The sequence below is a fragment of the Ascaphus truei genome, chromosome 19 (genome assembly GCF_040206685.1).
Source record: "Ascaphus truei isolate aAscTru1 chromosome 19, aAscTru1.hap1, whole genome shotgun sequence".
NCBI lineage: Eukaryota > Metazoa > Chordata > Amphibia > Anura > Ascaphidae > Ascaphus > Ascaphus truei.
This window is the reverse complement of record NC_134501.1, coordinates 20,303,653-20,331,526: the sequence shown is the minus strand read 5'-3', so window position 1 is coordinate 20,331,526 and position 27,874 is coordinate 20,303,653. Positions and strand designations below refer to the sequence as shown.

The following is a 27,874-nucleotide window of genomic DNA, read 5'->3' as shown; positions in this document are numbered from 1 at the left end:
AGGAATACGTTTAGTGATTAAATCTTTTATTTTTGTGTTTTCTAATGAAAATTGGAAATTAAATAACGTTGGTTTTAAAATGACCTGATTCTGTCTTTTCTTTCCCAAAAATCCCAAAGACTGTCATCTGGCAGGATCCGGGAGGCGCTGGGGAGATCAGCAAAGTGTGTGCTGTCTGTGTGTCACAATGTCACCGTGTGCTGTCTGTGTGTCACAATGTCACCGTGTGCTGTCTGTGTGTCACAATGTCACCGTGTGCTGTCTGTGTGTCACAATGTCACCGTGTGCTGTCTGTGTCACAATGTCACCGTGTGCTGTCTGTGTCACAATGTCACTGTGTGCGGTCTGTGTCACAATGTCACCGTGTGCTGTGTGTCACAATGTCACCATGTGCTGTCTGTGTCAAAATGTCACCGTGTGCTGTCTGTCACAATGTCACCGTGTGCTGTCTGTGTGTCTCAAAGTCACTGTGTGCGTGTCACAATGTCACCGTGTGCTGTCTGTGTGTCATAATGTCACCGTGTGCTGTCTGTGTGTCACAATTTCACTGTGTGCTGTCTGTGTGTCACGTCACCGTGTCCTATCAGTGTGTGAAAATGTCACCGTGTGCTGTCTGTGTCACAATGTCACTGTGTGCTGTCTGTGTGTCACAATGTCACCGTGTGCTGTCTGTGTGTCACAATGTCACTGTGTCCTGTCTGTGTGTCACAATGTCACCGTGTGCTGTGTGTCACAATGTCACAGTGTGCTGTCTGTGTGTCACAATGTCACCGTGTGCTGTCTGTGTCACAATGTCACCGTGTGCTGTCTGTGTCACAATGTCACTGTGTGCTGTGTCACGTCACCGTGTGCTGTCTGTGTCACAATGTCACTGTGTGCGGTCTGTGTCACAATGTCACCGTGTGCTGTGTGTCACAATGTCACCATGTGCTGTCTGTGTCACAATGTCACCGTGTGCTGTCTGTCACAATGTCACCGTGTGCTGTCTGTGTGTCTCAAAGTCACTGTGTGCGTGTCACAATGTCACCGTGTGCTGTCTGTGTGTCATAATGTCAACGTGTGCTGTCTGTGTGTCACAATTTCACTGTGTGCTGTCTGTGTGTCACGTCACCGTGTCCTATCAGTGTGTGAAAATGTCACCGTGTGCTGTCTGTGTCACAATGTCACTGTGTGCTGTCTGTGTGTCACAATGTCACCGTGTGCTGTCTGTGTGTCACAATGTCACTGTGTGCTGTCTGTGTCACAATGTCACCGTGTGCTGTGTGTCACAATGTCACTGTGTGCTGTCTGTGTCACAATGTCACAGTGTGCTGTCTGTGTGTCACAATGTCACCGTGTGCTGTCTGTCACAATGTCACCGTGTGCTGTCTGTGTGTCTCAAAGTCACTGTGTGCGTGTCACAATGTCACCGTGTGCTGTCTGTGTGTCATAATGTCAACGTGTGCTGTCTGTGTGTCACAATTTCACTGTGTGCTGTCTGTGTGTCACGTCACCGTGTCCTATCAGTGTGTGAAAATGTCACCGTGTGCTGTCTGTGTCACAATGTCACCGTGTGCTGTCTGTGTGTCACAATGTCACCGTGTGCTGTCTGTGTGTCACAATGTCACTGTGTGCTGTCTGTGTCACAATGTCACCGTGTGCTGTGTCACAATGTCACTGTGTGCTGTCTGTGTCACAATGTCACAGTGTGCTGTCTGTGTGTCACAATGTCACTGTGTGCTGTCTGTGTCACAATGTCACCGTGTGCTGTCTGTGTCACAATGTCACCGTGTGCTGTCTGTGTCACAATGTCACCGTGTGCTGTTTGTGTCACAATGCCACCGCTTTAAAGTGCTGGTCAAGTTTCCAGTACTCGCCCGCCATACAGTATATCCAGGATTGTGCAGCACCTACAGAGTGAGGAGTGATGCACGCACAGAGGAGGAGCACTGTGTGTGGCGGTCTGTTATCCACGGTGCACACAGAGGATACTGTGCGGGGCGGGGGTGCTGTGCTGGTGGTACACAGAGGAAGCTGTGCAGGAAGGGGATGCTGTGCCAGTGGTACCCGCAGAGGATTCTGTGCAGAAACGGGGATGCTGTGCTGGAGGTACCCGCAGAGGATGCTGTGCAGGAAGGGGATACTGTGCCAGTGATGCACGCAGAGGATACTGTGCAGGAAGGGGGTGTGTGCCGGAGGTACCCGCATAGGATGCTGTGCAGGAAGGGGATGCTGTGCCAGTGGTACCCGCAGAGGATGCTGTGCAGGTGGTACACGCAGAGGATACTGTGCAGGACGGGGATGCTGTGCCGGAGGTACCCGCAGAGGATACTGTGCAGGACGGGGATGCTGTGCCAGTGATGCACGCAGAGGATACTGTGCAGGAAGGGGGTGTGTGCCAGAGGTACCTGCATAGGATGCTGTGCCAGTGGTACCCGCATAGGATGCTGTGCCAGTGGTACCCGCATAGGATGCTGTGCCTAGGCCCCTCACTCACTGAGGATAGAAGTGTGCGACGAGCTGCTTCTTATTGATTTTTCCCAGCTGATTTCGGGGAATTTCTTCCACTAGGATGAGCTCACCGGGAATGCAGTACGGAGCCATGACTTCCCTAAATAAGACAGGGGAGTTTGGCTTAGTCTTGTACTGTGCACTGTAGTCAAGCGCTGGCCTTTGCAGTGGGTGAAACATGGCTACATCATTATTCTTCACTAATAAAAAGCTCACTGCTCAGCCTGTTATATAGAGAACACTGCAGCCCAGTAGCTGCACCTCAGATGGTCCTAGTCTAACATCTCTGAAGACACAAACGGTGTATCCTCACGGTAACTAAATGCTGATTATTACCAGCACAGATAGTACGGTATTACCGCACTGATACGCCTGGGACATTCATGAATGTATATATTGTATATTTTATGTTCGTGTAATTATTTTACGTTTTAATGATTAAAGGTTCATTTTTATTTAATTCATTAGTACAAACAGCCTCAGGACTTTTCCTCAGAGCTAGCATTAGCTCATATGTAGTATTATATGCTGCCAATCGTATGTCCATATGTGGGGCTATTATCCACTACCCCTTTACCCCTACCAATATCTAGCTGTGCACAGAATAAGGGGCTTCTCTTCCCCCGCAGGAGACGCTTCTTTGTACAGCATTAGTAGCACTGAACAAGTCCTTTTGTTTCACTGTGTGTGTGTGAGGAGATAGATGCACACAGAGCCGGCATAAACACACACACACACACACACACACACACACACACACACACACACACACACACACACAGAGCCAGCATAAACACCCACACCCACACACACAGAGCCGGCATAAACACACACACACACACACACACACAGAGCCGGGTATAAACACCCACACACAGAACCTGCATAAACACACCCACACACACACAGAGCCGGGTATAAACACACGCACACCCACACACAGAACCAGCATAAACACACCCACAGACACACAGAGCCGGGCATAAACACACACCCAGAGAGCCGGCATAAACACACACACACACACACACACAGCAGGGCATGAACACACAAACAGAGCCGGCATAAACACACACAGCCGGGCATGAACACACAAACAGAGCCGGCATAAACACACACAGCCGGGCATGAACACACAAACAGAGCCGGCATAAACACACACACACACACACAGAGCCAGGCATAAAAACAAACACACACAGAGCCGGCATAAACACACACACACACACAAACAGCCGGCATAAACACACAAACACAGAGACGGGCATAAACGCACACACAGAGCCGAGCATAAACACACACACATTCAGATACACACACACACACACAGAGCCGGCACAAACACACACCCGGCATAAATACACACACACAGAGCTGTCATAAACACCCACACCCACAGAGCAGGGCATAAACACACACACACACTCGGCATAAATACACACACACACAAAGCTGTCATAAACACCCACACCCACAGAGCAGGGCATAAACATAAACACACACACCCGGCATAAATACACACACACAAAGCTGTCATAAACACCCACACCCACAGAGCAGGGCATAAACACACACACACACTCGGCATAAATACACACACACACAAAGCTGTCATAAACACCCACACCCACAGAGCAGGGCATAAACATAAACACACACACCCGGCATAAATACACACACACAAAGCTGTCATAAACACACACACAGAGCAGGGCATAAACATAAACACACACACCCGGCATAAATACACACACACAAAGCTGTCATAAACACCCACACCCACAGAGCAGGGCATAAACACACACACCCGGCATAAATACACACACACAAAGCTGTCATAAACACCCACACCCACAGAGCAGGGCATAAACATAAACACACACCCGGCATAAATACACACACACAAAGCTGTCATAAACACCCACACCCACAGAGCAGGGCATAAACACACACACACACCCGGCATAAATACACACACACAAAGCTGTCATAAACACCCACACCCACAGAGCAGGGCATAAACATAAACACCCACACCCGGCATAAACACCCACACCCACACCCACAGAGCAGGGCATAAACATAAACACACACACCCGGCATAAACACCCACACCCACAGAGCAGGGCATAAACATAAACACACACACCCGGCATAAACACCCACACCCACAGAGCAAGGCATAAACATAAACACACACCCACACATCCATTGCATTAAACTGCGACTGTGCTGTACCGGCCACTATCGAATGGACATTCCCATTGTCTTTGTGCCCAGATCGGCACTATCACAGTTTACTGAATATCCCACAAAAAGAATCTTAAGTCCCTTCTGTGTCACCCTAAAGGAGGAGTGTCAGACTGTCCCCCGCCCCTTCTGTGTCACCCTAAAGGAGGAGTGTCAGACTGTCCCTCGCCCCTTCTGTGTCACCCTAAAGGAGTGTCACACTGTCCCTCGCCCCTTCTGTGTCACCCTAAAGGAGGAGTGTCAGACTGTCCCTCGCCCCTTCTGTGTCACCCTAAAGTAGGAGAGTCAGACTGTCCCTCGCCCCTTCTGTGTCACCCTAAAGGAGGAGTGTCACACTGTCCCCCGCTCCCTTCTGTGTCACCCTAAAGGAGGAGTGTCAGACTGTCCCCCGCTCCCTTCTGTGTCACCCTAAAGGAGGAGTGTCACACTGTCCCTCGCCCTTTCTGTGTCACCCTAAAGGAGGAGTGTCACACTGTCCCTCGCCCCTTCTGTGTCACCCTAAAGGAGGAGTGTCAGACTGTCCCCCGCTCCCTTCTGTGTCACCCTAAAGGAGGAGTGTCAGACTGTTCCTCGCCCCTTCTGTGTCACCCTAAAGGAGGAGTGTCACACTGTCCCTCGCTCCTTCTGTGTCACCCTAAAGTAGGAGTGTCAGACTGTCCCCCGCTCCCTTCTGTGTCACCCTAAAGGAGGAGTGTCAGACTGTCCCCCGCTCCCTTCTGTGTCACCCTAAAGGAGGAGTGTCAGACTGTCCCTCGCCCCTTCTGTGTCACCCTAAAGGAGGAGTGTCACACTGTCCCTCGCTCCTTCTGTGTCACCCTAAAGGAGGAGTGTCAGACTGTCCCCCGCTCCCTTCTGTGTCACCCTAAAGGAGGAGTGTCAGACTGTCCCTCGCTCCATTCTGTGTCACCCTAAAGGAGGAGTGTCAGACTGTCCCTCGCCCCTTCTGTGTCACCCTAAAGGAGGAGTGTCACACTGTCCCTCGCTCCTTCTGTGTCACCCTAAAGGAGGAGTGTCAGACTGTCCCCCGCTCCCTTCTGTGTCACCCTAAAGGAGGAGTGTCAGACTGTCCCTCGCCCCTTCTGTGTCACCCTAAAGGAGGAGTGTCAGACTGTCCCCCGCTCCCTTCTGTGTCACCCTAAAGGAGGAGTGTCAGACTGTCCCCCGCTCCCTTCTGTGTCACCCTAAAGGAGGAGTGTCAGACTGTCCCTCGCTCCCTTCTGTGTCACCCTAAAGGAGGAGTGTCAGACTGTCCCTTGCTCCCTTCTGTGTCACCCTAAAGGAGGAGTGTCAGACTGTCCCTCGCCCCTTCTGTGTCACCCTAAAGGAGGAGTGTCACACTGTCCCTCGCTCCTTCTGTGTCACCCTAAAGGAGGAGTGTCAGACTGTCCCCCGCTCCCTTCTGTGTCACCCTAAAGGAGGAGTGTCAGACTGTCCCTCGCCCCTTCTGTGTCACCCTAAAGGAGGAGTGTCAGACTGTCCCCCGCTCCCTTCTGTGTCACCCTAAAGGAGGAGTGTCAGACTGTCCCCCGCTCCCTTCTGTGTCACCCTAAAGGAGGAGTGTCACACTGTCCCTCGCTCCCTTCTGTGTCACCCTAAAGGAGGAGTGTCAGACTGTCCCCCGCTCCCCTCTGTGTCACCCTAAAGGAGGAGTGTCAGACTGTCCCCCGCTCCCTTCTGTGTCACCCTAAAGGAGGAGTGTCAGACTGTCCCTCGCTCCCTTCTGTGTCACCCTAAAGGAGGAGTGTCAGACTGTCCCCCGCTCCCTTCTGTGTCACCCTAAAGGAGGAGTGTCACACTGTCCCTCGCTCCCTTCTGTGTCACCCTAAAGGAGGAGTGTCAGACTGTCCCTCGCTCCCTTCTGTGTCACCCTAAAGGAGGAGTGTCAGACTGTCCCTCGCTCCCTTCTGTGTCACCCTAAAGGAGGAGTGTCAGACTGTCCCCCGCTCCCTTCTGTGTCACCCTAAAGGAGGAGTGTCAGACTGTCCCTCGCTCCATTCTGTGTCACCCTAAAGGAGGAGTGTCAGACTGTCCCTCGCCCCTTCTGTGTCACCCTAAAGGAGGAGTGTCACACTGTCCCTCGCTCCTTCTGTGTCACCCTAAAGGAGGAGTGTCAGACTGTCCCCCGCTCCCTTCTGTGTCACCCTAAAGGAGGAGTGTCAGACTGTCCCTCGCCCCTTCTGTGTCACCCTAAAGGAGGAGTGTCAAACACTGTCCCTCGCTCCTTCTGTGTCACCCTAAAGGAGGAGTGTCAGACTGTCCCCCGCTCCCTTCTGTGTCACCCTAAAGGAGGAGTGTCAGACTGTCCCCCGCTCCCTTCTGTGTCACCCTAAAGGAGGAGTGTCAGACTGTCCCTCGCCCCTTCTGTGTCACCCTAAAGGAGGAGTGTCAGACTGTCCCCCGCTCCCTTCTGTGTCACCCTAAAGGAGGAGTGTCAGACTGTCCCCCGCTCCCTTCTGTGTCACCCTAAAGGAGGAGTGTCACACTGTCCCTCGCTCCCTTCTGTGTCACCCTAAAGGAGGAGTGTCAGACTGTCCCCCGCTCCCCTCTGTGTCACCCTAAAGGAGGAGTGTCAGACTGTCCCCCGCTCCCTTCTGTGTCACCCTAAAGGAGGAGTGTCAGACTGTCCCTCGCTCCCTTCTGTGTCACCCTAAAGGAGGAGTGTCAGACTGTCCCCCGCTCCCTTCTGTGTCACCCTAAAGGAGGAGTGTCACACTGTCCCTCGCTCCCTTCTGTGTCACCCTAAAGGAGGAGTGTCAGACTGTCCCTCGCTCCCTTCTGTGTCACCCTAAAGGAGGAGTGTCAGACTGTCCCTCGCTCCCTTCTGTGTCACCCTAAAGGAGGAGTGTCAGACTGTCCCTCGCCCCTTCTGTGTCACCCTAAAGGAGGAGTGTCAAACACTGTCCCTCGCTCCTTCTGTGTCACCCTAAAGGAGGAGTGTCACTGTCCCCCGCTCCCTTCTGTGTCACCCTAAAGGAGGAGTGTCACACTGTCCCTCGCCCCTTCTGTGTCACCCTAAAGGAGGAGTGTCAGACTGTCCCCCGCCCCTTCTGTGTCACCCTAAAGGAGGAGTGTCACACTGTCCCCTGCTCCCTTCTCTCTATGACCCTGCTGATATTCCCTCACCTGGCCCATTCCTTCAGCTCTTTCAGCGACAGCACATGTCCACGCCGCAGTTTCACGATAGCTGCCACGCGCTGACCCCACGTAACATCGGGAGCTCCGATCACAGCCACATCTAGGGGCAGAGAGGGGTCAGTGCATTCCCAAGCGTGTGACATGCTGTGATGTGCTAGCAGGGGACCGTCTTACCTGTAATGCTGCGGTGAGACAGGAGGTGGCGCTCAACCTCCAAAGCGCTGACCTTGTACCCTCCAGTCTTAATGATGTCCACTGAGGTCCTGCCCAGGATCCAGTAGGAGCCATCTTTATACACAGCCGTGTCCCCTGGGGTGATACACACAGGTATGTGGGCTCATGCCGACCCACCGGAGATACAGACAATCAGAAATATATCAATCGTATACACTGGACTGATCACTGAGAAGCACAGCTATCTCTCACGCTGCTCCTCCATCACAGCTATCTCTCACGCTGCTCCTCCATCACAGCTATCTGTCACGCTGCTCCTCCATCACAGCTATCTCTCACTCTGCTCCTCCATCACAGCTATCTCTCACTCTGCTCCTCCATCACAGCTATCTCTCACTCTGCTCCTCCATCACAGCTATCTCTCACTCTGCTCCTCCATCACAGCTATCTCTCACGCTGCTCCTCCATCACAGCTATCTCTCACTCTGCTCCTCCATCACAGCTATCTCTCACTCTGCTCCTCCATCACAGCTATCTCTCACTCTGCTCCTCCATCACAGCTATCTCTCACTCTGCTCCTCCATCACAGCTATCTCTCACTGTTTGCGACTGCGAAAGTCCCCAAGGAAAGCTCAGGATGAATATGGAGACTTTTGCCTCATCTATTAACAAGACCAAACTGTGTGATCTGCAGAGCAGAGGTGCAGACGCAGACCGTGGCGGGGCAGACGCTGACCGTGGCCGTGCTGATGGTGGCGGGGCAGACGCTGACCGTGGCGGGGCAGACGCTGACCGTGGCGGGGCAGACGCTGGCCTTCGGGGGCAGACGCTGGCTTTGGGGGGGCAGACGCTGATCGTGGCCGGGCAGACGCTGACCTTGACGATAAAGACGCTGACCTTGACGGGGCAGACGCTGACCGTGACGGGGCAGCCGCTGACCTTGACGGAACAGACGCTGACCTTGACGATAAAGACGCTGACCGTGGCGGTGCAGACGCTGACCGTGGCGGTGCAGACGCTGACCTTGACGATAAAGACGCTGACCGTGGCGGTGCAGACGCTGACCGTGGCGGTGCAGAGGCTGACCGTGGTGGTGCAGGCGCTGACCTTGATGATAAAGACGCTGACCTTGGCCTGGAGAAGTGCAGGTTCTGATACTTTTTAATGGACCAACATGAGAGTTCTTCATACATGTGCTTTCCAGATGTGACGAGGCGCTATATCTGAGAGCTGCTATATATCTACTGTAATATGCCTGGGATATTCAGCAAATGTGTGTACATAAGTGTATATGTAAATCGAATGCTTGCGTGCATACATGTATGTATACATTCAAATAATGCCACTGCCTTTGAAGTGGGTGATCCCAGTCCGACACCCGGTGTCAGCTTCTTGTGACCTTGGGCAAGTCACTTTATCTCCCTGTGCCTCCGGCACTAACATTAGATTGTAAGCTTTTTCCAACAGGGACTTTTACCTGCAGGATTCTAGGAAGTGCTGTGTACAGTGTCAGCACTACATAAACACTAAATAATATTACATAAATACATACAATCATCCTCAGCCCTTCCCCCCCCTGCTGGATGGAGCCTCCCCAAAGATCCCCCAGGTACTGCAGGCCCTGCGGTTCCAGCCTCTCTTCTCCACGTCGCTCCCACACATTCCCTCACCCCCTCCTCCCATCTGACTTTTGGTCGTCGTCTTGATCTTTGAATCTCTCTTGGAATCCAGCCGAGTACCACCTGTGTCCAACAATGGTCATTTCTTCGTGCGACGTGTCCGGTCCGCCACCTTTTTCATTTCTTCCCCCTTGTGATGATGTTGCTGACTTGTGTTTGCTCACGAACCCATTCGTTCTTTTTCCCGTCTCCGGGTAACGCACGCCGCCGGCTCACGTTGTGCAGGGCTGTATTGCTGCCCATTGGAAGCTAAATCATTATTGGGGCCCTGTGCTGAGTGACCCCCTAATATTATCTCCCGATTCTTATTGACTCCACTGCACCAATACACTAATACATCAATACCCACACAGAGGCACTGTTACATTGTCTCTACACCATGATACACACGTAGTGAGACTCGCTGTCTCCAGCGCCGCGGGCGAACAGGCGGCGGGGACCGTTTCTGCTGCGATCGCACTTTGGGGGGATCCCTGCTCTGAATGCCCCCCGCCCCGCAACATTAATCCTCAGTGATATGACCACCGCGGGGCACGAAGCAGGTCTTGCTACATCTGTACACAGATCTACACATACACATGCACACTCACATGTACAAACATACACACAGACCTACACATGCACACTCACATGTACATACACACAGCTCTACACATGCACTCACATGTACAAACATACAGACAGATCTACACATGCACATGTATGTGCATAGGAATTTCATGTATGTGCAAGTGTGTATGTCCATGTGCGTAGGAATTTCATGTATGTGCAAGTGTGTATGTGCGTAGGAGTTTCATGTATGTTCAAGTATGTATGTCCTTATGTGTAGGAATTTCATGTATGTGCAAGTGTGTATGTGCGTAGGAATTTCATGTATGTGCATGTGCGTAGGAATTTCATTTATGTGCGTGTGTATGTGCGTGTGCATGTGCATTGATGTGTGCGGGAGCAGTATCCCCGGCGCTCCCCCTCTCACACACATGGAGCCGCATCAATAGTTCTCCATCTGCTCACATACATCACACTCTACATTTCAGTTTATTAGCAGGAATAAATCATAAATATTTCATTGTACATCAGCGTGCCTGGCAGGGGGAACGGAGTCATCCATCTCCTCCCCGCTCCCTGCGCCCTGCCACCCGCCAATAACCCTTCCAGTCTATTAAACAAGATTGATACAGTGTGCAAGAGCTGGAATCTGCTCACTGAGCATCGCGGGGCAGGCGGGGACGGTCCTGCTGTGGAATCCCTCGGATGCCTGAGGTTCACTGTAACTACACTTAAACACGGCCTTCCAGCGGAGGTGGTGGAAGCAAATATAGTAATGCATACAAATATTCTGTGCTTAAGACATAAAGGGCTCTCTGTCCAACACGCTGCAAAGCTACTTATACACGGGCAAAAACGCCGCTCTGATCAAATGAATCGCGGTGAGAAGCCGCCTCGCATCATATTCAATGTGGGCCAAAGAAACTTAGAATAGAGGGGGAAATCAAAGGTTACATTTGGGGGAAAGCGAGCTGGGAAATTGGTAAGCGGAGTTCCTGAGCCCAGCGTGCATGGAATACACGGCTATTGCACACCATCTCTTCAAACCAGGACCACCACGATGAGACGTGTCTGTAATAACTGTACCATCGCGTGGGATCGGGTCTGGCATGGCACAGTTACGCTTTGTGTGATCGTTACAATCCGCGCCCCCAGCGGGTGTTCTGAACGCCACAGTATGAGGTCAGAGCGCTACCACCGTTAGCTTAGCAATGTGTGCGTGCAGCTGGGCAGGATGACCCCTTTCTCGTCTCCGTTTCAATGTTGTTTTTCAGGTTCTATCAGTCGTACACGGGGAGGTTAGGAAAGCTCCGAACATTATAGTTTCATCTATTAACATCTCTCACGTTGGGCCATTAAATGGCATCACCCACCTGCGAGTGTGCAGGCTGAATGGCATCACCCACCTGCGAGTGTGCAGGCTGAAAGCCATCACCCACCTGCGAGTGTGCAAGCTGAATGGCATCACCCACCTGCGAGTGTGCAGGCTGAATGGCATCACCCACCTGCGAGTGTGCAAGCTGAATGGCATCACCCACCTGCGAGTGTGCAAGCTGAATGGCATCACCCACCTGCGAGTGTGCAAGCTGAATGGCTGAGGGGAGCAGGAATCACTTGCGTAGCCTGCCGCTGGCAGTGGGGGCAAGACAGGGTCCTCATGCATGCACACAGCATGTGTGTGCTCAGACGCTGCAGGATATGTATGGGGGGGACTGAGGGGAAGACCCTGTACCCGTGTGCAGACAGAACCGCAGCCCCCTGCAATCACGCTGCATGCTTTTCGGGGGGTGGAGGGGGGGGAGGGGTTGGTAGGGTTACTGGACAGTGAGTGAATGTTCCAATTCCTTATAGGAATGCCGGATAACAGGAGCTGAGGGGGTAGTCGTGAGACTCCTGGAATAGCAGAGGGGGTGAGGTGTAGTGCTAGAACCGCAGAGGTTTCTGTGAGGCCGGGGTCGGCAACTCCAGTCCGCAAGGGCCACCAACAGGTTATCCCTGCCTCAGCACAGGTGGCTCAATTAGTGGCTCAGTCTTCGACTGTAACCTGTGCTGAAGCAGGGATATCCTAAAAAACCTGGCCTGTTGGTGGCCCTTGTGGACTGGAGTTGCCCACCCCGGCCTCACAGGAACCTCTGTGGTTTCAGCACTGCACCTCACCGCTGCCCTGACGCCCCCTCTGCTATTCCAGGAGTCTCACAACAACTCAGTCAGCTCCTGTTATCCTGCATTTTATGGATCATGTATGTGTCACCCAAATAACACACACACACACACACACACACACACACACACACACACACACACACACACACACAGCTCAGTACAGACATCTTACACCCCATTTTGCGCCACTGCAGGTCGCATCAACTCCTTCTCTGCCAGTGCTGCTTTGCTCGTACCTGTTCGGAACCAGCCGCCCGCGGTAAAAGATTCCCGCGTCTCTTGCGGATTGTTCCAGTATTCTCTGAACACGGCGGGACCTCGAACCTGCAGCTCTCCTTCTCTCTTCTCCAAGCCAGGGGAGACCTGCAGCAAGCGGAAAGCCTGGAATTAACCCATGCCAAGCCTCCCCCACCCTCCCCTTCCTGGCGCAGCTGGCATTATCTAGCGCGGTTCCTGCAGCTTTGGTAATGCGCCCACGTCTTTAAGCAAACATCTGCTGCGCCCGGCATCTGCCAGTTGGGAGTCTTGGCATAGGCTGGCACCAGTTGGCAGAGATAAGGGGGGGGGAGGGGGGGGGAGAAAAACAATAACACAAAACAAAGTGTAAATCCCTCTTCTGCACTGCGTCTGGTTTCCTTCCTGTGCCCGTGGGGTTAACTCCTTCCCTGCCAGAAGGGCCTGCCAACTAATGCGGCTTAAGCGAGGATGGGAGATTGAAATGTCTAAAACTGGGTGCTGATGTGAATGCAGCTTCTCCCGTAACCCCCCAAAATCTCCGATCCTAATTAAAAAAAAAAAACCCTGTGCAAGGTTTCAAAGGAGGCCGTGCAGATAGTGGCACCCCTGTGATAATCACGGTGTGGGACTACCCTATCCCGAGGGAAACCACGGAGCTATTCCAGAATAAACATGGTATCTCACATTTCATTATGAAATCCCCCTCGGAGTTCTCTATTTCGGGGTAATATCTTTTTTGCAGGGCCTTTTACAAATGTCTGCTAATGGTTTCTTTTAACAAGTTGCAAAAAAAAGAAGAATGAAAAGGTTTTTGAGCCACCTGTTCAAAGAATGAATACAACTGCAAAATAATCTGGTTAGCTGCCGATTTTCCCCCATTGTAATGTCTGCAAAAGCTGCAGATTTCGGGGACGTAGCGGCGACTTAATAAATCGGAAATACTGGCTGCAGCTTTTGGGATAATTCCCCTGGGGTCTCTGCCCTTTCTCCTGGATGCCCCCTGCGGGTCGGACAGAGGACTGGCGGAGGAGGTGACATACCCTGGTCCCGCTCACATCTCCCTGAGCATGGATGGTGAAGGCGCTGCCCTCTTTCTTTGGGTTCTGGGTGGCGATGCACACTTCCACGCCTGGCAGGGGGTTACCCACAGACCCTGGCAAAGAAACAAACACCCAGTAAGGAGCAGTGATGCCCGCTGACCCCATGGCCTCTCGCTGGGGCCTTCTGCTGGGCTCCACCGCTCATCTGCTGGGCTCCACCGCTCATCTGCGAACGGAGGGCATCATGAATATGCTCAGTCTGTGCAATGTCCAACCCTTCATTATACAGTAAGAGTGGTGATGAACATTCAGCAGTAGGGGTTCTACAAGCGCTGGGTCTGCCACTAGCCAATCGGGGTGCTGGAGAGCGATAGTTTAGCAGTCAGATCCAAGCTGACCCCAAACCAAAGTGTGGTACAGTATGAGACAAAAACATCGTACTCTCTCATCATCCCTGATCCATACTGAGCTCAGGATAACAAATCAATGTATCTGCCACTCGCATGCTATATATATATATATATATATATATATATATCACATGGTATGTATATATATATATATATATATATATATATATATATATATATATATATATATATATATATAGTGTACCTACATGTATGTGCGTGCGTGTTTGTGTGTATGTATATATATATATATATATATATATATATATATATATATATATATATATATATATATATATATATATATATATATATATACATATACACATTTAATACCATCACCCAGAACTTCTGCATAATAGACACAGCACATGAGAAGCAGGTCACATAGAGCAGGGGTGTCCAAACTTTTCAGTCTGCGCCCCCCCCCATGCATGCTCTCCCCCCCCATCTCACGTCACCCTCCCTTACCTTTTCTCCTGCGTCAAATGACGCCACGTTACCATGGCGACGTGTCGTCCAAAGCCGTTGGAGACATTACAGAGGTCTCGTGCGGTCCCCTCGGCATTTAATTTCAATGGTTTGGAGAAGAGTGCGGGGCCTCTATAACTGCCAAGCCCCGCCCCCCAGAAAATCTTCTCCCCCCCTCCCCCCCCCCCCCCGACATAGAGGGACCGAAATGTTGGATTTCATGTAATACACATTTTTTCTCAGACTGTTCTCGTGAGCCGTGTACATTACACCCATGTACTTTCTAGAAGGGAGAGAGAGACTGTATATATGTATGTTGCCTCTATATGCATGTCTATATATATTGAGAACGGTCCAGGAACGGGACCGAAACGTCGGTTTGGGCGGCCTATTTTTGTACCTATGCCTAATACAGCTTTTCTTGGAATACTGGATTTGAGTGCAGTCTTTTCTTACCGGACGCAAGAATGGTAATATTGTGTGTGTGTGTGTGTGTGTGTGTGTGTGTGTGTGTGTGTGTGTGTGTGTGTGTGTGTGTGTGTGTGTGTGTGTGTATACACACCGTGTTCAGGAAAAAGGGACACCTTTCATTTTCATCATATCTTGCATATTTCTCGCTCAGTCACCATGAAAACGTGCACAAGTGTATGTACACTGCGAGAGGTTCATGTTCATTAAACGAAAAATAGGTGTTTTTCCTTCGTAGCTCGTAAATGTGTTAAACTTCTGCAATCTAATCTGAAACACTAACATTACTGTAAAGTTTGAGATCAAAATGTCCTCCTGCTGCTGAAACGCGCGCCCGAAGACGAGAACGCGCGTCTGATTGCATGACCGATAACGCGCTGATCCTGCGCCTCTCGCTCCTGAACGAGACGTTGTTCTACGAATTCGTTTTTTCCGTCCTCCCTGTGACCGTCCTTCATCAGGGGGCATTTTATGGAAGCGTTTTGCACCTTAATCCTTACTCTGTCTCCAGCGCTTTATAACGCGCTTATCTTCTTCACTAAACACCATTTTTGTAACTATGCGCTTGATGATGTCATCACGTCGTCACTAATTCCAAAGAATACTTATTAGATTATCAAATAATTCTTACATGTGATAATCTCCTGTGACAGACCTGTAATTGCGCACATTTTCATGATTTTTCAGCAAGATATGAAGAAAAAGAAAATAGTCCTGGTTTTACTGAACAGATGCAGCACAGTGTGTGTGTGTGTGTGTGTGTGTGTGTGTGTGTGTGTGTGTGTGTGTGTGTGTGTGTGTGTGTGTGTGTGTGTGTGTGTGTGTGTGTGTGTGTGTGTGTTGCAGCACAGTGTGCTATGATGCTACATGCATATATCTCTCTGCTGCTCACTTTCTCCCCCCTCCCCCTCCCCCCTGTGTGTTTGTTTTCAGAGGGGTAATTAGTGCTCCTAATTAATGCTGCAGTGAGCTGGGAGCGTGTAACCCCAGTACCTCGGCCTCCCACACAGCCCCCTCCCCGTGCTGCTCTGTGGGACCCCTCCTGATGCTGACAGAATGCTCTTGTCTGAATCTCTGGAGTGAGCTGCCGCGCATTGCAGAGCGAGGTGCGCACAATATCGCCGGCCCCCTGCCTGTGCCAGGACCCACAGAGTTGGGACAGTGTGAGATCAGGGAAGGGTTAAGATGAAAACACATGTACACAGCTAATATATGCACACAACACAACGCTAACACATACACACAAAACACTACACAACACACAACACACACCGCCATCACATACTGAAGATACACCATCAAACACATACACCTGGATAACATAGTCTCTACACGCGCGTACACATGATCTTGATGCCCCCCCCTCCCCTCCGGCGCCTGCCTGCGCGTATGGGCAGAGATGTGTATTTGGTGATGCGGTGCATGTGCCAGGCGCTGGGGGGTCCCACACACTGCTGTGTACGGAGGGGCCCTGGGAGCACTGAGACAGGCCGGTGATAAGACACACTGCGATCCGCCTGTCACAATGCACCAGGTCCCCGCTGGATCAGCTATTAGCCAACTGTGATCTAAACCTCCAATTAAAGCGCTGATTAGACTCGGCGAGGCGTGAGCTGCCCATGAATAATTCATAGCTCTGTGCGTGAAGAGCCCAGAGAGAAGCCGAGGCAAAGGCAGCAATGTTAACCCCATCTCCGCCAGCCATACACCATCACACTAATACACCTCCAGGAACATTCCATTGGAAGCTCATTCTGTCCCTGCTGCTGTACAGCGGACAGAGATGCATGTGGGAAACGCTATACACCGCCATGTGGTGTTAAACCTTTCTCTCCGAGAGGGGCCAGCAATGTGTTGGATAGAAATCCAGAGGTGTTTCAGAAGCTTAAAGAATAAAAGGCAGAGAAAAAGAGGAGAGAGAGAGAGAGAGAGAGAAAAAGAGGCAGAGAAAGAGAGAGAAAGAGGAGGGGAGAAGAGGGAGAGAGAGAGAGGGACAAAGACAAAGAGTAGAGAGAAGTAGCCAGGAGGAGCCAAAATCAAGAAGAGAAAAAATTGTACGTTGATGCTATGTGAGGGAATCACTTCCTGGTGCCTTATTGCCTCTGCATGACGCCTGAAAGCAGAGCGATCTAAGAGTCACAGTCTTAGAGCTTATTTCCGGCGAGAGCTCCATGTGACATACTCACTTTTTTACCCCCCATGAGCCTAAAACACCAAATATTAGAGTGCACACTCTTTGCGCAGAGACTTGTGGAGTACCTCAGGGATCGGTACTGGCACCCCTGCTTTTTAACTTGTTTATTAATGACCTTGAGGATGGCTTAGAGAGCAAAGTCTCCATCTTTGCTGATGACACTAAATTGTGTAAGGTAATAGAATCAGAGCAGGATGTAATTTCTCTCCAGAAGGACTTGGACAGACTGGAAACGTGGGCAGGTAAATGGCAGATGAGGTTTAATACAGATAAATGTAAGGTTATGCATTTGGGAAGCAAGAATAAACAGGCGACTTACAAATTAAATGGAGATATATTGGGGGAATCCTTGATGGAGAAGGATTTAGGAATGCTTGTAGATAGCAGGCTTAGCAATAGTGCCCAAAGTCATGCAGTAGCTGCAAAGGCAAACAAGATCTTATCTTGCATTAAACGGGCAATGGATGGAAGGAAAGTAAAAAATAATTATGCCCCTTTACAAAGCATTAGTAAGACCACACCTTGAATATGGAGTACAATTTTGGGCACCACTCCTTCGAAAATACATCATGAAACTAGAGAGTGTGCAGAGAAGAGCCACCAAATGAATAAAGGGGATGGACAATCTAATTGATGAGGAGAGGCTAGCTAAATTAGATTTATTTAAATTAGACAAGAGGCGTCTATGAGGGGATATGATAACTATACAAATATATTGGGGGACAATACAAGGAGCTGTCAAAATAACTATTCATCCCAAGGGCAGTACAAAGGACACAGGGTCATCCCTTAAGGTTGGAAGAAAGGAAATTTCACCAGCAACAAAGGAAAAGGTTCTTTACAGTAAGGGCAGTTACTATGTGGGATTCATTACCCATGGAGACTGTGATACAACAGATTTGTTCAAAAAAACATTGGACATCTTTTTAGATAGGAAATGTATACAGGGATATACCAAATAAGTATACACGGGAAGGATGTTGATCCAGGGAGTAATCTGATTGCCAATTCTTGGAGTCAGGAAGTAATTTATTTTTCCCCTTATGAGATATCATTGGATGATGTGACTCTGGGGTTTTTTGTTTGACTTTCTCTGGATCAATAAGTAAGTATAGATATAGGATAAAGTATCTGTTGTCTAAATTTAGCATAGGTTGAACTTGATGGACGTATGTCTTTTTTCAACCTCATCTACTATGTAACTATGTATGTAACTTGTTAGTACAAACATACTATGTATCGCGCTGCTACACTGTCAACTGTTAAAATTATATTGCAGGCCGCAGGTCAATTCTACAGTCTATTTGTACATTTATAGACCTGCTACACTCTCCCAGACCCTTATTACCTGGCACGCGGGCAGCCCCTTGTTACCTGGCACGCGGGCAGCCCCTTGTTACCTGGCACGCGGGCAGCCCCTTGTTACCTGGCACGCGGGCAGCCCCTTAATACCCGGCATGTGGGCAGCCCCTTGTTACCTGGCACGCGGGCAGCCCCTTGTTACCTGGCACGCGGGCAGCCCCTTGTTACCTGGCACGCGGGCAGCCCCTTGTTACCTGGCACGCGGAAGCCCCTTGTTACCTGGCACGCGGGCAGCCCCTTGTTACCTGGCACGCGGGCAGCCCCATGTTACCTGGCACGCGGGCAGCCCCTTGTTACCTGGCACGTGGGCAGCCCCTTGTTACCTGGCACGCGGGCAGCCTCTTGTTACCTGGCACGCGGGCAGCCCCTTGTTACCTGGCACGCGGGCAGCCCCTTGTTACCTGGCACGCGGGCAGCCCCTTGTTACCTGGCACGCGGGCAGCCCCTTAATACCCGGCATGTGGGCAGCCCCTTGTTACCTGGCACGCGGGTTCCCGTCAGCGGGTTAGACAGGGCCATCCCAATCTCTGTCATTCCGTATCTCTCCAGCAGGGTGTGACCGCTGATCTCTCTCCAACGCTCCAGGACTGGCACGGGGAGGGCGGAGGAACCAGACACCATCAACCTGCCAAAAGGGAACACCGTGAAGGAGGAACCGACACACTACAGGGGTCACGCTGCCTGAGATCTAACAGAAGAAATAAGTGAAATCTTTGTGTTTTCTATGCAGGGTTCGGGAGATGTTTCATTGGGGAAGACTGCGGTGACTTGAGCTTCCTCCCTAAGGGCTCGTCCAGGCTGAGAGCGACCAATCACATTGCGACAATGTGTCTGACCAGCGTGCACGGAGCTCAGTAGCTTGGCGTGACAAATCAATTTGATTTGGCTGCTCTCTGGCGCGTCACGTGAGCTGTTCGCCCAATGAGGGCGAACCAGCTCCGTGATGTCATAGCCACTCCCACCAAAACACGCCAACCCCACACGCGCCACTAGTTGGCCAGGAATCGCCGGGACAACCTGAGCGCCTGACATCACAGCGCTCGAGCGCCAGCGTGCACGGTTGCACCCTGGCCGCTGCCTAATTCTCCTGGCTGTCTGCTTTATCTGTTATGATGCGATACGCGCAAAGAGTTTCTCCGCGCAATGTATACTTCTAAACCGTTTGCGACCCATCAAATCTCTTTAGGAATGCACCAGAGGTATCTGCAGAACGAAGACGTCTTCACGGGGAAAAGGACGCGGAAGGAGCGCACCAGAGATCAGTAAAAACCGAGTTCTTTAATTAGAGTTAGTATATGTCCCTGACAAATTCATTCATGGGCACGTCGGGAGTTGCATCGGCAAAACAGCGCGTCCTCCATAGATGTCGTGCAGCAACCGAAAGGCTCCCCGGCGTTCTCGCGGTCTGCAGCTCTCAAGCAATCAACGCGTCGAAGTCATCGTGGTGACGTACGTCAACGTATCGACCCCAGCTCGTTTCGTACGTGCAATTGTACTTTATCAGGGGGGAAACGCGACATCTGCGGAGGACGCGCTGTTATGACAATGCAACACCCGACGTGCCAATAAAATGAATTTGTTATATGTTCGACTGAGCCACCTGTGCTGCTGCAACTGGGATGTCCTGAAAACCTGACCTGTTGGGGGGGGGGGGGGAGCTGTTAGGGGCTTAAGGACCCACTATTTTGACTAATCTCTCCTCCTTTTCCCTTTGTGGGGGATGCGTATCCTTACTATGAACAGAGCTGTAGTGTACCTGACATTCTCCTGACACGTTGCCCGCACAAAGTCTTGCACGCGAGGGCGGGTGAAGTGCCGCTCGTAGTATTCAATCAGTTTGCTGTAGACGGTGGGCACGGCCATGAAAACATTGACGCAGGGCACCTTTCTGCTGAGAAAGTGCTCCCAGACCTGCAGGAAGAGGAGAGGACATGGGTGACACACCTGCGTAGGTACGCGCTGCGGTATAATACCTGCTCAGGTACGTGCTGCAGTATAATACCTGCGTAGGTACGTGCTGCGGTATAATACCTGCGTAGGTACGCGCTGCGGTATAATACCTGCGTAGGTACGCGCTGCGGTATAATACCTGCGTAGGTACGTGCTGCGGTATAATACCTGCGTAGGTACGCGCTGCGGTATAATACCTGCGTAGGTACGTGCTGCGGTATAATACCTGCGTAGGTACGCGCTGTGGTATAATACCTGCTCAGGTACGTGCTGTGGTATAATACCTGCGTAGGTACGCGCTGCGGTATAATACCTGCGTAGGTACGTGCTGCGGTATAATACCTGCGTAGGTACGCGCTGCGGTATAATACCTGCGTAGGTATGCGCTGCAGTATAATACCTGCGTAGGTACGCGCTGCGGTATAATACCTGCGTAGGTACGTGCTGTGGTATAATACCTGCGTAGGTACGTGCTGCGGTATAATACCTGCGTAGGTACGCGCTGCGGTATAATACCTGCGTAGGTACGCGCTGCAGTATAATACCTGCGTAGGTACGCGCTGCAGTATAATACCTGCGTAGGTACGCGCTGCAGTATAATACCTGCGTAGGTACGCGCTGCAGTATAATACCTGCGTAGGTACGCGCTGCAGTATAATACCTGAGTAGGTTCGCGCTGCAGTATAATACCTGCGTAGGTATGCGCTGCAGTATAATACCTGCGTAGGTATGCGCTGCAGTATAATACCTGCGTAGGTATGCGCTGCAGTATAATACCTGCGTAGGTATGCGCTGCAGTATAATACCTGCGTAGGTACGCGCTGCGGTATAATACCTGTGTAGGTACGCGCTGCGGTATATTACCTGCGTAGGTACGCGCTGCAGTATAATACCTGTGTAGGTTCGCGCTGCAGTATAATACCTGCGTAGGTTCGCGCTGCAGTATAATACCTGCGTAGGTATGCGCTGCAGTATAATACCTGCGTAGGTACGCGCTGCGGTATAATACCTGCGTAGGTACGTGTTGTGGTATAATACCTGCGTAGGTACGTGCTGTGGTATAATACCTGCGTAGGTACGCGCTGCAGTATAATACCTGCGTAGGTACGCGCTGCAGTATAATACCTGCGTAGGTACGCGCTGCAGTATAATACCTGCGTAGGTACGCGCTGCGGTATAATACCTGCGTAGGTACGCGCTGTGGTATAATACCTGCGTAGGTACGCGCTGCGGTATAATACCTGCGTAGGTACGCGCTGCGGTATAATACCTGCGTAGGTACGTGCTGCGGTATAATACCTGCGTAGGTACGCGCTGCGGTATAATACCTGCGTAGGTACGCGCTGCGGTATAATACCTGCGTAGGTACGCGCTGCGGTATAATACCTGCGTAGGTACGCGCTGCGGTATGATACCTGCGTAGGTACGCGCTGCGGTATAATACCTGCGTAGGTACGCGCTGCGGTATGATACCTGCGTAGGTACGTGCTGCGGTATAATACCTGCGTAGGTAAGCGCTGCGGTATAATACCTGTGTAGGTACGCGCTGCGGTATAATACCTGCGTAGGTACGCGCTGCGGTATAATACCTGCGTAGGTACATGCTGCGGTATAATACCTGCGTAGGTACATGCTGCGGTATAATACCTGCGTAGGTACGCGCTGCGGTATAATACCTGCGTAGGTATGCGCTGCGGTATAATACCTGCGTAGGTACGTGCTGCGGTATAATACCTGCGTAGGTACGCGCTGCGGTATAATACCTGCGTAGGTACGTGCTGCGGTATAATACCTGCGTAGGTACGCGCTGCGGTATAATACCTGCGTAGGTACGCGCTGCGGTATAATACCTGTGTAGGTATGCACCGTGGCTGTCTCAGCATGGTATATTTAAAGAATCTACTCTTCATGTACACACACACACACACGCTTCTGATGTATGTGCTTCCTAACAGACCCTGACAGGTCTCTCCTGCCCCACATGCAGCAGCCTCTGCAGAGAAGAGGAGTGTGGGCTGATTGAAGGTGAATGTCTCACAGCCTGAACACACGGACGCCCTTGGTGCTCTGGTACAGATCTCCGGGCTTTCAATTCCCACAAGCGGTGTCTAACCTCCCCCCGCCTCTCTCTGCTGCTTCAGAACAATCTTCTTCCAAACACTCCGAGTATTAACCTGCTTTAGTGCATCTGAGACATCAAACGCACGGAGCATCGACTCATTCAGCACAGCTACACCAAGACAATGCGTGTGATAAGCCCATGTAGTGTATATAACACAGGGGGATGCAGATAAACCCACATTGTGTGTATATAAGGGAATGTAAGAAAGAGAGGGAGAAAGAGAGAGGGAGAGTGAAAAAGAGAGAAAGAGAGGGAGAGGGAGGGTGAAAAAGAGAGAGAGGGTGAAAAAGAGTGAGTGAGAAGGAACGAGAGAGAGAGTGAGAAGGAACGAGAGTGAGGAGAAAGTGGGAAGGGAGGAGAGTGAGGAGAGTGAGAAGAGAGTGAGAAGAAGAGACAGAGTGAGAGAGTGGAGAGAGAGAGTGAGGAGAGAATTAGAGAGAGAGAGAGAGAGAGTGAGGAGAGAGGGAGAAGGAACGAGAGTGAGAAAGAGTGAGGAGAAAGTGGGAAGGGAGGAGAGTGAGGAGAGAGACAGTGAGGAGAGTGAAGAGAGAGTGAGAAGAAGAGACCGAGTGAGAGTGGGGAGAGAGAGAGTGAGAAGGAGAGAGAAGTAGAGAGAGAGAGAGAGAGAGAGAGAGTGAGGAGAGAGAAAGACGGAGAGAGTTAGAAAGAAAGAGAGAGAAGGACAGAGCGAAACGGAGAGAGAGGAGAGATAGTGAGATGGAGAGAGAAGGAGAGTTAGGGGATACGCCTCTTTTGTATACAAGTATTACTTCCGGCTGTTCTAGTTAATGCAATGCTGTTTCTGGGCAAAAATATGACTTACTGTTACAGTACGTTATTTGCCTTTGAAGATACACTTTAAAGCAGAACGTGGTGTTAACTTCGGCTAAAGTCACAGTAAGCCACTTAATGGAGCTGTGTGGATCTGGGCCAGAGAGAGTAATGGTGATTAATCCACGCAGTGTGTATAACAGAGAGAGCGGAGGACAAACCGATATCTCACAGCTCAGTGCTCTGTATAGAATGTATATCACACACCAGGGTGGTGATACATCCATGTTACAGCTCAGCACTGTGTATAGTGTATGTATATAAATAATACACAGAGGTAGGACAGTATTTATAAGGTTATAATGAGCATGTTATATGGCAGAGCATGTGCCAGATGTATGAGAATGGTTATACTCTGTGTGGTTATAGGGAAGTGCACATTATGTATAGGAGATGTGGTTCCCGTAATCATTGTCCTGATTACACTGTATCCCAGGGATATGTCTGGATCCTGATCTAACAGAGAAATACTCCCTCCTGCCCTTACTCCGAGCTGCTCCCTGCTTCTCTTTACCTTCTGCGGGCAAAACTCGGGCAACATGATGCAGGTGGCACCCACCCACAGGGGGCATAGCAACTTGTTGACCACTCCGTGCAAATGGTGAAGGGGCAGCACGTGCAGGATGGAGTCCTCTTTGGTCCAGGCCCACTTGTCCACCAGAGACGTCACCTGTGTGGGGCGACAAGGAGAGGCGGGTGGTGAGTGTGTGATCTGTAACGGGCCAGAGATGCAGTACTAGAGGGCAGACAGTAGGGGCAGTACAGCACACTGAGGCAGTATAATGTTATGGGATAACAGCGTTCCATGGGCTACCTAGGGACCGAATAACAAAAAAACAGCAACAGATTCATCACACACAAAAAATAAAATTGCTTTCAATAGAATTTGTTCCTGATCAATCTGGTGCTGTTTTATGAATCACTGATTGAGCCACTTGTGCTGAAGCTGGGATATCCTGAAAACCTGACCTGTTGGCGGGTCTTCAGGACTGGAGTTGGGAACTCCTGCCCTATAGGAAAGCTGAACTATCAAAGTATTAAGATGTCAGACCTGACGTTGAGCGTGAGCTCCCTATGAGGTTCAAAACAGCCTGAGCCAATCACAGAGCTCAGTGTCAGAGTCCTGTGATGTAAAACGGTCTGAACGGAGCATTGTGATTGGACAATGTCTGCTATGCGTAACATTTTGTATTAATGACATTGCTTCTCCTGTATATGTGCCGTGCACATACTGGCCGACTCCCTATTTATGAACGAGGCTCCCTGACTTATAGAAACACAATGTACATTTCCCTAAAAACATTTGTGATCCCAAATCTCTTTTTAAACGTTGTTAATGTGTGTGCTATGCGCCCAGCGTGGGGTCTACTCCCAGCTGTGATTTACACAGCGTCTGCGCTCACCATGGCATGTATGTTGTGGTGGGTGAGAAGTACGCCCTTCGGCCTTCCCGAGGTTCCGCTGGTGTAAATAATCATGGCGCCTCTCTCCTTCCAGTCCAACTGGACGAGGGAAGCCTCCTCTTCCTCCCCCAGTGTCTCTGCAGAGGAGCGGTGTTGTAAGCCGGACAGTGTCAGCGTGGGAATCCCCAGCTTCCCCGCCAGCGGGCGAACCACCCCGGCATACCCTTCCTCCACCATGACCAGCGCGCTCCCAGTGTCCGTCAGGATGTACTCCAGCTCGGGAGGCGGGTGACTTTTCCACAGCGGCACAGCGATGGCGCCGCTCATCCACGCTGCCCACTGACACACCACGTACGAAGCGTCATTAGGGCAGAGAAAGCAGATCCTCTCCGGGGGGGTCTCGTTGCTCGGGCAGCCTAGCAGCTGGGTGATCTCTCTGGACAGGACGCGGCTCCGCAGGTACAGTTCCCGGTATGTGTGCCACCCGTGCTGGTCAACCAAAGCTGTTCTATCCCCAAAGGTTGGCGCCCTGCAGAAAACCGGAGCCGGGTGCTGAGCGCGGACAGGTCTGGCGGTGTGAAGGGAGCAGGAGCGCTGCGGGGCGCCCATTCGGATGGAGCGAAGGGCGAGCCCCTGCAGGCGACCTGCCCGCAAACAGGGTAACAAACGGCAACATCCTCCCGCCATGTCTCCACCATACACAGGTAACAAGCACGGGGGAGGTCCGGCAGAGGGCTCATTCACCTGCGCAGAACAAGCCCAGAGAAGCTGAATGAGCGACGACAAGGAAACCCTCTTATTTAAAGACCAGGAGCAGGATTACAATTCCCAAGCTGCACAATGAGGCTGAAAATACAAAGGCCAAGAGATATGGTGCGCTGTAATCTTTGTACGCATAACAAATACCCCCACATATCTCCATATTACACATGGATACAAACGGTTGTTTTCCGATGTCCGTGTATTATGAGAAGGTGACAGGTGTGTGTCCCTGTGTATTAAAATGAGGTGACAGGTGTGTGTCCCTTTGTATTAGGAGGAGATGACATAAATGTGTCCCTGTGTATTAAAAGGAAGCAACAGGAATGTGTCCCTGTGTATTACAAGGTGACAGGTGTGTGTCCCGGTGTATTACGAGGAGGTGATAAGAATGTGTCCCTGTGTATTAGGAGGTCTTGACAGGAATGTGTCCCTGTGTATTAGGGGGAGGTGACAGGGGCGTGTCCCTGTGTATTAGGAGAAGGTGACAGGGGTGTGTCCCTGCGTATTAGGAGGTTGTGGCAGGAATGTGTCCCTGTGTAATAGGAGGTGATAAGAATATGTCCCTTTATATGAGGAGGTCTTGATAGAAATGTGTTCCTGTGTATTAGGAGGAGGTGAGAGGTGAGAGGTGTGTGTCCCTGTGTATTAGGGGGAGGTGACAGAAATGTGTCCCTGTGTATTAGGAGGTGACAGGAATGTATCCCTTTGTATTAAGAGTAGGTGACACGTTTGTGTCCCTGTGGATTCAAAGGTGGCAGAAATGTGTCCCTGTGTATTAGAAGGAGGTGACAGGAATGTGTCCCTGTGTATTAGAAGGTGATAGGAATGTGTACCTGTGTATTAGGTGACAGGAAGGTGTCCCTGTGTATTAGAAGGTGGTGACAGGAATGTGTCCCTGTGTATTAGGAGGAGGTGACAGGAATGTGTCCCTGTGTATTAGGTGACAAAAATGTGTCCCTGTGTATTAGGAGGAGGTGACAGGAATTTGTCCCTGTGTATTAGGTGACAGGAATGTGTCCCTGTGTATTAGGAGGTGACAGGAATGTGCCCCTGTGTATTAGGTGACAGGTATGTGTCCCTATGTATTAGGAGGAGGTGACAGGAATTTGTCCCTGTGTATTAGGTGACAGGAATGTGTCCCTTTGTAGTAGGAGGAGGTGACATGAATGTGTCCCCATGTATTAGGTGACAGGAATGTGTCCCTGTGTATTAGGTGACAGGAATGTGTACCTGTCTATTAGGAGGAGGTGACAGGTATGTGTCCCTGTGTATTAGGAGGAGGTGACAGGAATTTGTCCCTGTGTACTAGGTGACAGGAATGTGTCCTATGTATTAGGTGACAGGTGTGTGTATTAGGAGGAGGTGACATGAATGTGTCCCCGTGTATTAGGTGACAGGAATGTGTCCCTGTGTATTAAGTGACAGATGTGTGTCCCTGTGTATTAGGTGACAGATGTGTGTCTGTGTATTAGGTGACAGATGTGTGTCTGTGTATTAGGAGGAGGTGACAGAAATGTGTCCCTGTGCATTAGGTGACAGATGTGTGTCTTGTATATTAAGAGGAGGTGACAGGTATGTGTCCCTGTGTATTAGGTGACAGATGTGTGTCTGTGTATTAGGTGACAGATGTGTTTCTGTGTATTAGGAGGAGGTGACAGAAATGTGTCCCTGTGTATTAGGTGACAGGTGTGTGTCTTTGTGTATTAGGAGGAGGTGACAGGTATGTGTCCCTGTGTATTAGAAGGTGACAGGTCTCACCTTACATCTGTCACTGGGGGACTGGTGCCACGCTGCACGTTCTCCCCTCGGAAACAAGCGGTCTGAACAAAACGTTCCGGGAGAGGACTGAGCGTCTCTGTGAAGTGAAAGCAAGTATCCAGTCAGTGTCACACGTCATTTTCCCAATTATGTCACACGTTACATTCCCAATTATGTCACACGTTACATTCCCAATGGTGTCACATGTCACATTCCAAGTGATGTCCCTCTGACAGTGATGGGACATTTTTGTTTTAAATTACCATTTTTCTCGCGTTTTAAACATAATCCCAAATATTGCCCACATTCCATGCAGTAAAATGACAGACGTTGCATAGATGTGGTTATATATGATGAAGAAGAGACAGCACTTACCCAAGAAACGCCTTGTCTCTGCCATGTGATGTTGTGTGCTGCTGGTTCCTC

General features: G+C 50.7%; 1 protein-coding gene across 3 annotated transcripts; it reads right to left on the bottom strand.

The window, feature by feature from the left end:
• On the bottom strand, positions 1-27,874 carry ACSF3 (acyl-CoA synthetase family member 3). 3 transcript variants are annotated; one of them, XM_075576802.1, is made up of 12 exons: positions 27,824-27,874; positions 27,449-27,545; positions 24,929-25,774; positions 24,040-24,195; positions 20,379-20,533; positions 19,102-19,247; positions 13,718-13,830; positions 12,677-12,803; positions 8,050-8,184; positions 7,864-7,975; positions 2,442-2,590; positions 2-2,387 (listed from the first exon to the last, which is right to left on the bottom strand). In XM_075576802.1, the coding sequence occupies exons 3-11, from the start codon at positions 25,613-25,615 to the stop codon at positions 2,473-2,475; spliced, it is 1,749 nt and encodes a 582-aa protein (XP_075432917.1). In that variant the 5' UTR covers positions 25,616-25,774; positions 27,449-27,545; positions 27,824-27,874; the 3' UTR covers positions 2-2,387; positions 2,442-2,472. The 3 variants fall into 3 exon arrangements, with proteins under 3 accessions (XP_075432918.1, XP_075432917.1, XP_075432916.1); XM_075576801.1 differs by having other exon boundaries at positions 2-2,590; XM_075576803.1 differs by lacking the exons at positions 24,929-25,774; positions 27,824-27,874 and having other exon boundaries at positions 1-2,590; positions 27,449-27,537.